This window comes from Dama dama, chromosome 7 (assembly GCF_033118175.1).
Source record: "Dama dama isolate Ldn47 chromosome 7, ASM3311817v1, whole genome shotgun sequence".
NCBI lineage: Eukaryota > Metazoa > Chordata > Mammalia > Artiodactyla > Cervidae > Dama > Dama dama.
The window spans coordinates 15037863-15050367 of NC_083687.1; the positions used below are offsets into that span (position 1 = coordinate 15037863).

Here is a 12505-nt window from a genome sequence, read left to right on the forward strand (position 1 = left end):
GATGTCCTCATCCTAATCCCTGGAATTTGTTACATTAAATGTCAAGGGGGAATTCAGATTGTAGGAGGAATTAAGGATGGGAAGGTTATCCTGGAATATCTAAGTGGGCCCAGTGTAGTCACACAGGTCCTTCTAGAGTCAAGAGAGAGATGGAAGAGTCAGAACCAGGGAGCTGACAGTATGTTAGAGATTTGACTGGACATTGGTGGCTTTGAAAAAGTTGAACATTTTTTAAAAGATGGTTTGGTTTGTTTGACATGACAGTGTATTCCTACTGGAGACTGGTAGGTAACACTGTCCTCTCTTTTTGCCTAGTTGAACTGCCCAGTGGTATCCCAGTTCATTGATCAGTTGTGTCCGACTCTTTGCAACCCCATGAACTGCAGCACGCCAGGCCTCCCTGTCCATCACCAATGACCGGAGTCTACCCAAACCCATGTCCATTGAGTCGGTGATGTAGTCCAACCATCTCATCCTCTGTCGTCCCCTTCTCCTCCTGCCCCCAATCCCTCCCAGCATCAGGGTCTTTTCCAGTGAGTCAGCTCTACGCATGAGGTGGCCAAGTATTGGAGTTTCAGCTTCAACGTCAGTCCTTCCAATGAACACCCAGGACTGATCTCCTTTAGGATGGACTGGTTGGATCTCCTTGCAGTCCAAGGGACTCTCAAGAGTCTTCCCCAATACCACAGTTCAAAAGCATCAGTTCTTCGGCACTCAGCTTTCTTTATAGTCCAACTCTCACATCCATACATGACCACTGGAAAAACCATAGCCTTGACTAGACGGACCTTTGTCGGCAAAGTAATGTCTCTGTTTTTTAATATGCTGTCTAGGTTGGTCGTAACTTTCCTTCCAAGGAATAAGCGTCTTTTAATTTCATGACTGCAATCACCATCTGCAGTGATTTTGGAGCCTCCAAAAATAAAGTCAGCCACTGTTTCCACTGTTTCCCCATCGAGTCAAATATTAGGATTTCAGCAATGCATCCATCGAAGACTTTATGCTCTCCTTGTGGAGAAATGACAGTTGAATAATAAATTAGCACTACACAATCTTAATGTTTTTTATACATGTATGTGAATAATGCTGATTAAAAGGTGCCAACTGAATAGATAATTGATAACAGAATTGATACATCATTTTTAACCTGGAAGTTCTAATTAGCCATGAAAATTTGGCAACAAATAGTATGTGTCATACTTTGATAAGGATAAGAGTTAAGGGGAAATAATGAGAAGAAAGAAGATGAGAATATTTTGTAAAATAGAAAAAAATATATTGATTTTCACAGACCTTTCTATATGTGGGCAGAGAACTTGGATTTTTAATGTTGGCAGCAACAGCCCTGTTGATGGGCTGCTGTGATTAGTTCTGTATGAGGATAGAAGTTTTGAATTTTTCACTCATGAACAAAAGGCTCACTACATATCACCCCCTTTTCAATCTCTCATAGGACTGCATTTTTCTATTCAAGGAATATCAGGCATCTTTTCATAAAACAAGGAAACAGATTTTAGAGTCCTCAGGGGAAAAATCTTTTGAGGTTTCAGAAATGTACATATTTGGAAAATTTGAAGCTTTCTGCAAAAGACTGGAGAAGGTAAGCAGCCACAGTTTCTACTGCCAACCATACTGTTCCAGTTATTTCATACTTCATGTAGCATTGTTGAGATCTCTTATCTCACTATTGATCTGACTCATCCAATGTTACTCATAGATTACTGCATTTTATTATAACTTATTTTTTCATTCCTAGTCACTGTCTTCTGCCAGTGACACAAAAGCTGTTGTAGACTTTCTCTTCTCTTGAGACCTTAATTCTGTCTTCACCTATGGAGCTTGAGCTCAAGTCTCTGCTCTTAAGCATTACAGCAGCTGAGAACAGGTGTGAGATGACATGTGTGCAATACCTGGCAGAACCAGGTAGTTGTCTCATATCTGGATGTGTGGGTACCTTCTCTTTCTAGGGTAGCATGTATGGTCTAAATGTAGACATTATGTGTGTGATGTCTTTGCCGGGCAGATGTGGATTAGAAACTTCTGCATCTTGGATTCATTCATTGTTTAGGACTGGCTGGAGAGAAGTGAGGTTTTGCCAGGGGATATAGGTCAGCCCATCCCAGAGTCTTCTTGTAGTCAGCCTTTGGAAAGCCTACAGAGATACTATCTAGGTACCATCCTCTCCATGGCCCCACCATTCTGCAAGCTCCCTAGGTCTTGGGAGTAGTTAGGAACCTGCTCATCATTTTGGGGACATTGCTAGGGGCATTCAGTTCAGTTCAGTTCAGTTGCTCAATCATGTCTGACTCTTTGCGACCCCATGAATCGCAGCACGCCAGGCCTCCCTGTCCATCACCAACTCCTGGAGTTTACTCAAACTCATGTCCATTGAGTTGGTGATGCCATCCAGCCATCTCATCCTCTGTCGGCCCCTTCTCCTCCTGCCCCCAATCCCTCCCAGTTAGGGGCATTACGCCCCACCAAGTTGAAGGGCATTTCCTAGATGTGCCAGGATGGGAAAGTATGGGTGCTGTAAAGAACCAGGTTACTAAGCTGGGTCCTTCTTACATACTTCTGTTGGTTCTGTTTTTGTTTGTTTCTTTAGCAGCTTTATTGTGATATAATTCACATACCACATAATTTATTCATTTAAAGTGTACAAGTCAATATTTTCTAATATATTCACAGGACTGTGCAACCATTACCACCATCTAATTTTACAATATTTCATTCCCACTAAAAGAAAACCCTGTGCCCATTAGCAATGATACCCCTCTACCCAACCCTAAGCAACTGTTAATCTACTTTCTGTTTTTATATATTTGCCTATTCTGGACATTCCATATAAATGCAATCATATAATATGTGCTCTTTTGTGACTGGCTTATTTAATTTAGTATGATATTTTCAAGCCTCATCTGTGTTGTAGCATTCCTTTTTATTACAGAATAATATTTCATCATTAGGGTATGTGCGCTTAGTTGCTCGGTCATGCCCAACCCTTTGCAACCTTATGGAATGTAGCCCGCCAGGCTCCTCTGTCCTGGGGATTCTCCAGGCAAGAATACTGGAGTGGGTTGCCATACCCTCCTCTCATATGGGTGTACTGTGTTTTATTTATCCTTTCATTAGTTGATGGACATTTGGGTTTTTCCATTTTTGGCTGTTATGAGTAATGCTGCTACAAACATTTCTGCGTGTGTCTTTGTATTGTTATTTCTCTTGAGTATATGCGTAGGAGTGGAATTGTTGGGTCATATAATAACTCCATATTTACCTTTTTTGAGGAAGTACCTAACTGTTTTCCAAAGTACTTGCATCGTTTTATATTCTCATAAGAAATGTATGAGGGTTCCAGTTTCTCTACATCATTGTAATGCTTGTTCTTATCTGTCCTTTTGAATTTAGCCATTGTGGTGGGTGTGAAGTGATATCACATTGTGGTTTTGATTTGCATTTCCCTGATGACTCGATGGAAAAGAAATGCAAAAAGGCAAAATGGTTGTCTGAGGAGGCCTTACCAATAGCTGTGAAACACAGAGAAGCAAAAAGCAAAGGAGAAAAGGAAAGATATTCCCATTTGAATGCAGAGTTCCAAAGAATAGCCAGGAGAGATAAGAAAGCCTTCCTCAGCGATCAATGCAAAGAAGTAGAGGAAAACAACAGAGTGGGAAAGACTAGAGAGCTCTTCAAGAAAATTAGAGATACCAAGGGAGCATTTCATGCAAAAATGGGCTCAATAAAGGACAGAAATGGTATGGACCTAACAGAAGCAGAAGATACTAAGAAGAGGTGGCAAGAATACACAGAAGAACTGTACAAAAAAGATCTTCACCACCCAGATAATCACAGTGGTGTGATCACTCACCTAGAGCCAGACATCCTGGAATGTGAAGTCAAGTGGACCTTAGAAAGCATCACTATGAACAAAGCTAGTGGATGTGATGGAATTCCAGTTGAGCTATTTCAAATCCTGAAAGATGATGCTGTGAAAGTGCTGCACTCAATATGCCAGCAAATTTGGAAAACTCAGCAGTGGCCACAGGACTGTAAAAGGTCAGTTTTCATTCCAATCCCAAAGAAAGGCAATCCCAAAGAATGCTCAAACTACCACACAATTGCACTCATCTCACACGCTAGAATGGTAATGCTCAAAATTCTCCAAGCCAGGCTTAAGCAATACGTGAACAGAGAACTTCCAGATGTTCAAGCTGGTTTTAGAAAAGGCAGAGGAACCAGAGATCAAATTGCCAATATCTGCTGAATCATCGAAAAAGCAAGAGAGTTCCAGAAAAACATCTATTACTGCTTTACTGACTATTCCAAAGCCTTCGACTATGTGGATCACAATAAACTGTGGAAAATTCTGAAAGAGATGGGAATACCAGACCACCTGACCTGTCTCTTGAGAAACCTGTGTGCAGGTCAGGAAGCAACAGTTAGAACTGGACATGGAACAACAGACTGGTTCCAAATAGGAAAAGGAGTATGTCAAGGCTGTATATTGTCACCCTGCTTATTTAACTTCTATGCAGAGTAGATCATGAGAAACGCTGGGCTGGAAGAAGCACAAGCTGGAATCAAGATTACCGGGAGAAGTATCAATAACCTCAGATATGCAGATGACACCATCTTTATGGCAGAAAGCTAAGAGGAACTAAAAAGCCTCTTGATGAAAGTGAAAGAGGAGAGTGAAAAAGTTGGCTTAAAGCTCAACATTCAGAAAACTAAGATCATGGCATCTGGTCCCATCACCTCATGGGAAATAGATGGGGAGACAGTGGAAACAATATCAGACTTTATTTTTTTGGGCTCCTAAATCACTGCAGATGGTGACTGCAGCCATGAAATTAAAAGACGCTTACTCCTTGGAAGGAAAGTTATGACCAACCTAGATAGCATGTTAAAAAGCAGAGACATTACTTTGCCAACAAAGGTCCGGTCTGGTCAGGGTTTTTCCAGTGGTCATGTATGGATGTGAGAGTTGGACTGTGAAGAAAGCTGAGCGCCGAAATATTGATGCTTTTGAACTATGGTGTTGGAGAAGACTCTTGAGAGTCCCTTGGATTGCAAGGAAATCCGACCAGTCCATCCTAAAGGAGATCAGTCCTGGGTGTTCATTGGAAGGACTGATGTTGAAGCTGAAACTCCAATATTTTGGCCACCTCATGTGAAGAGCTGACTCGTTGGAAAAGACCCTGATGCTGGGAGGGATTGGGGCAGGAGGAGAAGGGGACGACAGAGGATGAGATGGCTGGATGGCATCACCGACTCGATGGGCGTGAGTTTGAGTAAACTCCGGGAGTTGGTGATGGACAGGGAGGCCTGGTGTGCTGCGATTCATGGGGTCGCAAAGAGTCGGACACGACTGAGCGACTGAACTGAACTGAACTGAACTGATGACTTGATGACTAATGGTATTGAGCCTCTTTTCATGTGCTTATTGTCCATTCGTATTTCCTCTTATGGGAGAAATTTCTGTTCAGATTCTTTGCACATTTTAAATTTAGTTATTTGTATTTTTATAGTTGAGTTTATAAGCATTATTTATGTATTCTGGATTTAAGTCTCTTATCAGATATGATTTTCAAATATTTTCTCTTGCTGCGGGCTATCTTTTCATTTTCTTGATTGTGTTCTTTGAAGCATGAAGTTTTAAATTTTCATCAAGTCTGATTTATCAAGTGTTTCTTTTGTTGCTTGTGCTTTTGGTGATGCATCTAGGAAATGCTGTATGAGACTGTTTTGTGATCAGTGGGAATTTCTTGAGTACAAATGTCCCATTGGAATGGTATCGGCATGGGTCAAATGAATAAATAAGTCCCATCATCAGAACCTGTTCCACAGAGACGTTTATTATGTCTGAAAGCATTAGAATGTAAACCTGGAGGTGATTCCTAGTTACTCTTAATTTTTCCAGGAGTGAGCACCCTCCCCCGCTTGTGTGCAGTTTTAGGCGTGGTCGGACTTCAGGGCTGAACCTTGATGGTTAACCCATTTGCAATAAAGATCTTTGGTGGCAGGTCTAATGTTGGGGATCCATCTGTAAAGTAGCAGCCCAAGCATTCCTGATGCTAGAGGGAGTAGGTGATAGTGGCTAGCTGCTTCAGCTATCACCCCCGTCCTACCTCTAGAGAAGCCTACCTATAGTCTTAAGGATACAACTTCATGCCACAAAGGCTCAACAGTCAGAGCCAATGGAGCTCTCTCCAGGGGCCTTCCTTGAAGTGCATTCTGGCTGCTAGGTCATTCCACCTCTTCTGTGCTAAGAATTCTTTGGCTGGCTGATATCTCTCCCGGGTGTAATTGGTGGATATTGGTTTCCAAATTCTCAAAGATGGGGCATGATATGTGGCCAGAAATATGGCCCTAAAATGTGGCCAGAATTTCTTTTTTATAATCTTGTAGAGGTGGTTCCAACATTCACTGGATCATCAAAAAAGCAAGAGAGTTCCAGAAAAACATCTACTTCTGCTTTATTGACTACACCAAAGCCTTTGACTGTGTGGATCACAGCGAACTGTGAAAATTCTTGAAGAGATGGGAATACCAGACCACCCGACCTGCCTCCTGAGAAATCTGTATGCAGATCAAGAAGCAACAGTTAGAACTGGACATGGAACAACAGACTGGTTCCAAATCGGGAAAGGAGTACGTCAAGGCTGTATATTGTCACCCTGCTTATTTAGCTTATATGCAGAGTACATCATGGGAAATGCCAGGCTGGATGAAGCACAAGCTGGAATCAAGATTGCCAGGAGAAATAGCAATAACCTCACATATGCAGATGATACCACCCTTATGGCAGAAAGTGAAGAACTGAAGAGTCTCTTGATGAAAGTGAAAGAGGAGAGTGAAAAAGTTGTCTTAAAACCGAAGATTCAAAAAACTAAGATCATGGCATCTGGTCCCATCACCTCATGGCAAATAGAAGGGGAAACAATGGAAACTGTGAGAGACTTTATTTTGGGGGGCTCCAAAATGACTGCAAATTGTGATTGCAGCCATGAAATTAAAAAACACTTGCTCCTTGGAAGAAAATCTCTGACCAACCTAGACAGCATATTAAAAAGCAGAGACATTACCTTGCCGACAAAGGTGCATCTAGTCAAACTTATGGTTTTTCCAGTAGTATGGATGTGAGAGTTCGACCATAAGGAAAGCTGAGCACCAAAGAATTGATGCTTTTGCACTGTGGTGTTAGAGAAGACTCTTGAGAGTCCCTTGGACTGCAAGAAGATCCAACCAGTCCATCCTAAAGGAAATCAGTCCTGAATATTCATTGGAAGGACTGATGCTGAAGCTGAAACTCCAGTACTTTGGCCACCTGATGTGAAGAATTGACTCATTGGAAAAGACCCTGATGCTGGGAAAGGTTGAAGGCAGGAGGAGAAGAGGACGACAGAGGATGACCTGGTTGGATGGCATCACCGACTGGATGGAGCTGAGTTTGAGTAAGCTCCGAGAGTTGGTGATGGACAGGGAAACTTGGCATGCTGCAGTCCACGTGGTCACAAAGAGTTGTACACGACTGAGTGATTGAACTGAACTGAGAGGTGATTACTGAACTGCCTTGGTGGGCTTCCCCTTCTGAGTGGGGCACAGCAGGGACCACTGTTGGACTTGCCCTATGAGCTCTTTTTTTTTTTTTTTATTAGTTGGAGGCTAATTACTTCACAACATTTCAGTGGGTTTTCTCATACATTGATATGAATCAGCCATAGATTTACATGTATTCCCCATCCTGATCCCCCCTCCCACCTCCCTCTCCACCCGATTCCTCTGGGTCTTCCCAGTGCACCAGGCCCGAGCACTTGTCTCATGCATCCCACCTGGGCTGGTGATCTGTTTCACCATAGATAGTATACATGCTGTTCTTTTGAAATATCCCACCCTCACATTCTCCCACAGAGTTCAAAAGTCTGTTTTGTATTTCTGTGTCTCTTTTTCTGTTTTGCATATAGGGTTGTCGTTACCATCTTTCTAAATTCCATATATATGTGTTAGTATGCTGTAATGTTCTTTATCTTTCTGGCTTACTTCACTCTGTATAAGGGGCTCCAGTTTCATCCATCTCATTAGGACTGGTTCAAATGAATTCTTTTTAATGGCTGAGTAATATTCCATGGTGTATATGTACCACAGCTTCCTTATCCATTCATCTGCTGATGGGCATCTAGGTTGCTTCCATGTCCTGGCTATTATAAACAGTGCTGCGATGAACATTGGGGTGCACGTGTCTCTTTCAGATCTGGTTTCCTCAGTGTGTATGCCCAGAAGTGGGATTGCTGGGTCATATGGCAGTTCTATTTCCAGTTTTTTAAGAAATCTCCACACTGTTCTCCATAGCGGCTGTACTAGTTTGCATTCCCACCAACAGTGTAAGAGGGTTCCCTTTTCTCCACACCCTCTCCAGCATTTATTGCTTGTAGATTTTTGGATAGCAGCCATCCTGACTGGCATGTAATGGTACCTCATTGTGGTTTTGATTTGCATTTCTCTGATAATGAGTGATGTTGAGCATCTTTTCATGTGTTTGTTAGCCATCTGTATGTCTTCTTTGGAGAAATGTCTGTTTAGTTCTTTGGCCCATTTTTTGATTGGGTCATTTATTTTTCTGGAATTGAGCTGCAGGAGTTGCTTGTATATTTTTGAGATTAATCCTTTGTCTGTTTCTTCATTTGCTATTATTTTCTCCCAATCTGAGGGCTGTCTTTTCACCTTACTTATAGTTTCCTTTGTAGTGCAAAAGCTTTTAAGTTTCATTAGGTCCCAGTTGTTTATTTTTGCTTTTATTTCCAATATTCTGGGAGGTGGGTCATAGAGGATCTTGCTGTGATTTATGTCGGAGAGTGTTTTGCCTATGTTCTCCTCTAGGAGTTTTATAGTTTCTGGTCTTACATTTAGATCTTTAATCCATTTTGAGTTTATTTTTGTGTATGGTGTTAGAAAGTGATCTACTTTCATTCTTTTACAAGTGGTTGACCAGTTTTCCCAGCACCACTTGTTAAAGAGGTTGTCTTTTTTCCATTGTATATCTTTGCCTCCTTTGTCGAAGATAAGGTGTCCATAGGTTCGTGGATTTATCTCTGGGCTTTCTATTCTGTTCCATTGATCTATATTTCTGTCTTTGTGCCAGTACCATACTGTCTTGATGACTGTGGCTTTGTAGTAGAGTCTGAAGTCAGGCAGGTTGATTCCTCTAGTTCCATTCTTCTTTCTCAAGATTACTTTGGCTATTCGAGGTTTTTTTGTATTTCCATACAAATTGTGAAATTCTTTGGTCTAGTTCTGTGAAAAATACCATTGGTAGCTTGATAGGGATTGCATTGAACCTATAGATTTCTTTGGGTAGAATAGCCATTTTGACAATATTGATTCTTCCAATCCATGAACACGGTATATTTCTCCATCTGTTTGTGTCCTCTTTGATTTCTTTCATCAGTGTTTTATAGTTTTCTATGTATAGGTCTTTTGTTTCTTTAGGTAGATATACTCCTAAGTATTTTATTCTTTTTGTTGCAATGGTGAATGGTATTGTTTCCTTAATTTCTCTTTCTGTTTTTTCATTGTTAGTATATAGGAATGCAAGGGATTTCTGTGTGTTAATTTTATATCCTGCAACTTTACTATATTCATTGATTAGCTCTAGTAATTTTCTGGTAGAGTCTTTAGGGTTTTCTATGTAGAGAATAATGTCATCTGCAAACAGTGAGAGTTTCACTTCTTCTTTTCCTATCTGGATTCCTTTTACTTCTTTTTCTGCTCTGATTGCTGTGGCCAAAACTTCCAACACTATGTTGAATAGTAGTGGTGAGAGTGGGCACCCTTGTCTTGTTCCTGATTTCAGGGGAAATGCTTTCAATTTTTCACCATTGAGGGTGATGCTTGCTGTGGGTTTGTCATATATAGCTTTTATTATGTTGAGGTATGTTCCTTCTATTCCTGCTTTTTGGAGAGTTTTAATCATAAATGAGTGTTGAATTTTGTCAAAGGCTTTCTCTGCATCTATTGAGATAATCATATGGTTTTTATCTTTCAATTTGTTAATATGGTGTATTACATTGATTGATTTGCGGATATTAAAGAATCCTTGCATTCCTGGGATAAAGCCCACTTGGTCGTGGTGTATGATTTTTTTAATATGTTGTTGGATTCTGTTTGCTAGAATTTTGTTAAGAATTTTTGCATCTTTGTTCATCAGTGATATTGGCCTGTAGTTTTCTTTTTTTGTGGCATCTTTGTCTGGTTTTGGAATTAGGGTGATGGTGGCCTCATAGAATGAGTTTGGAAGCTTACCTTCATCTGCAATTTTCTGGAAGCGTTTGAGTAAGATAGGTGTTAGCTCTTCTCTAAATTTTTGGTAGAATTCAGCTGTGAAGCCATCTGGTCCTGGGCTTTTGTTTGCTGGAAGATTTTTTTTTACAGTTTTGATTTCCTTGCTTGTGATGGGTCTGTTAAGATCTTCTATTTCTTCCTGGTTCAGTTTTGGAAAGTTATACTTTTCTAAGAATTTGTCCATGTCATCCAAGTTGTCCATTTTATTGGCATAGAGCTGCTGGTAGTAGTCTCTTATGATCCTTTGTATTTCAGTGTTGTCTGTTGTGATCTCTCCATTTTCATTTCTAATGTTGTTAATTTGGTTCTTCTCCCTTTGTTTCTTAATGAGTCTCACTAATGGTTTGTCAATTTTGTTTATTTTTTCAAAAAACCAGCTTTTAGCTTTGTTGATTTTTGCTATGGTCTCTTTAGTTTCTTTTTCATTTACTTCTGCCCTGATTTTTAAGATTTCTTTCCTTCTGCTAACCCTGGGGTTCTTCATTTCTTCCTTCTCTAATTGCTTTAGGTGTAGAGTTAGGTTATTTATTTGGTTTTTTTCTTGTTTCTTGATGTAAGCCTGTAATGCTATGAACCTTCCCCTTAGCACTGCTTTTACAGTGTCCCATAGGTTTTGGGTTGTTGTGTTTTCATTTTCATTCATTTCTATACATATTTTGATTTCTTTTTTGATTTCTTCTATGATTTGTTGGTTATTCAGAAGCGTGTTATTTAGCCTCCATATGTTTGAATTTTTAACAATTTTTTTCCTGTAATTGAGATCTAATCTTACTGCACTGTGGTCAGAAAAGATGACTGGAATGATTTCAATTTTTTTGAATTTTCCAAGACCAGATTTATGGCCCAGGATGTGATCTATTCTGGAGAAGGTTCCATGTGCACTTGAGAAAAAGGTGAAGTTGATTGTTTTGGGGTGAAATGTCCTACAGATATCAATTAGGTCTAGCTGGTCCATTGTGTCATTTAAGGTTTGTGTTTCCTTGTTAATTTTCTGTTTAGTTGATCTATCCATAGTTGTGAGTGGGGTATTAAAGTCTCCCACTATTATTGTGTTACTATTAATTTCTTCTTTCATACTCGTTAGTGTTTGCCGTACATATTGCGGTGTTCCTATGTTGGGTGCATATATATTTATAATTGTTATATCTTCTTCTTGGATTGATCCTTTGAGCATTATGTAGTGTCCTTCTTTGTCTCTTTTCACATCCTTTATTTGAAAGTCTATTTTATCTGATATGAGTATTGCGACTCCTGCTTTCTTTTGGTCTCCGTTTGCATGAAATATTTTTTTCCAGCCCTTCACTTTTAGTCTGTATGTGTCTCTTGTTTTGAGGTGGGTCTCTTGTAGACAGCATATATAGGGGTCTTGTTTTTGTATCCATTCAGCCAATCTTTGTCTTTTGGTTGGGGCATTCAACCCATTTACATTTAGGGTAATTATTGATAGGTGTGGTCCCGTTGCCATTTACTTTGTCGTTTTGGGTTCACGTTTATACAACCTTTCTACATTTCCTGTCTAGAGAAGATCCTTTAGCATTTGTTGAAGAGCTGGTTTGGTGGTGCTGAATTCTCTCAGCTTTTGCTTATCTGTAAAGCTTTTGAATTCTCCTTCATATCTGAATGAGATCCTTGCTGGATACAGTAATCTAGGTTGTAGGTTATTCTCTTTCATTACTTTCAGTACGTCCTGCCATTCCCTTCTGGCCTGGAGGGTTTCTATTGATAGATCAGCTGTTATCCTTATGGGAATCCCTTTGTGTGTTATTTGTTGTTTTTCCCTTGCTGCTTTTAATATTTGTTCTTTGTGTTTGATCTTTGTTAATTTGATTAATATGTGTCTTGGGGTGTTTCGCCTTGGGTTTATCCTGTTTGGGACTCTCTGGGTTTCTTGGACTTGGGTGGCTATTTCCTTCCCCATTTTAAGGAAGTTTTCAGCTATTATCTCCTCGAGTATTTTCTCATGGCCTTTCTTTTTGTCTTCTTCTTCTGGAATTCCTATGATTCGAATGTTGGGGCGTTTCACATTGTCCCAGAGGTCCCTGAGGTTGTCCTCATTTCTTTTGATCCTTTTTTCTTTTTTCCTCTCTGCTTCATTTATTTCCACCATTTTATCTTCTACCTCACTTATCCTATCTTCTGCCTCCGTTATTCTACTCTTGGTTCCCTC

The 12505-nt window shown here is 40.2% G+C and overlaps 1 protein-coding gene across 2 annotated transcripts in view; it reads left to right on the top strand.

The window, feature by feature from the left end:
* Positions 1 to 12505, top strand: part of DNAH8 (dynein axonemal heavy chain 8) — a 318410-nt gene that overhangs the window by 31053 nt on the left and 274852 nt on the right. For both annotated transcript variants that reach the window (XM_061146069.1, XM_061146068.1), the window contains exon 8: positions 1454 to 1600. In XM_061146069.1, coding sequence (XP_061002052.1) covers positions 1454 to 1600 — 147 coding nt within the window. The remainder of the gene's footprint in view (positions 1 to 1453; positions 1601 to 12505) is intronic.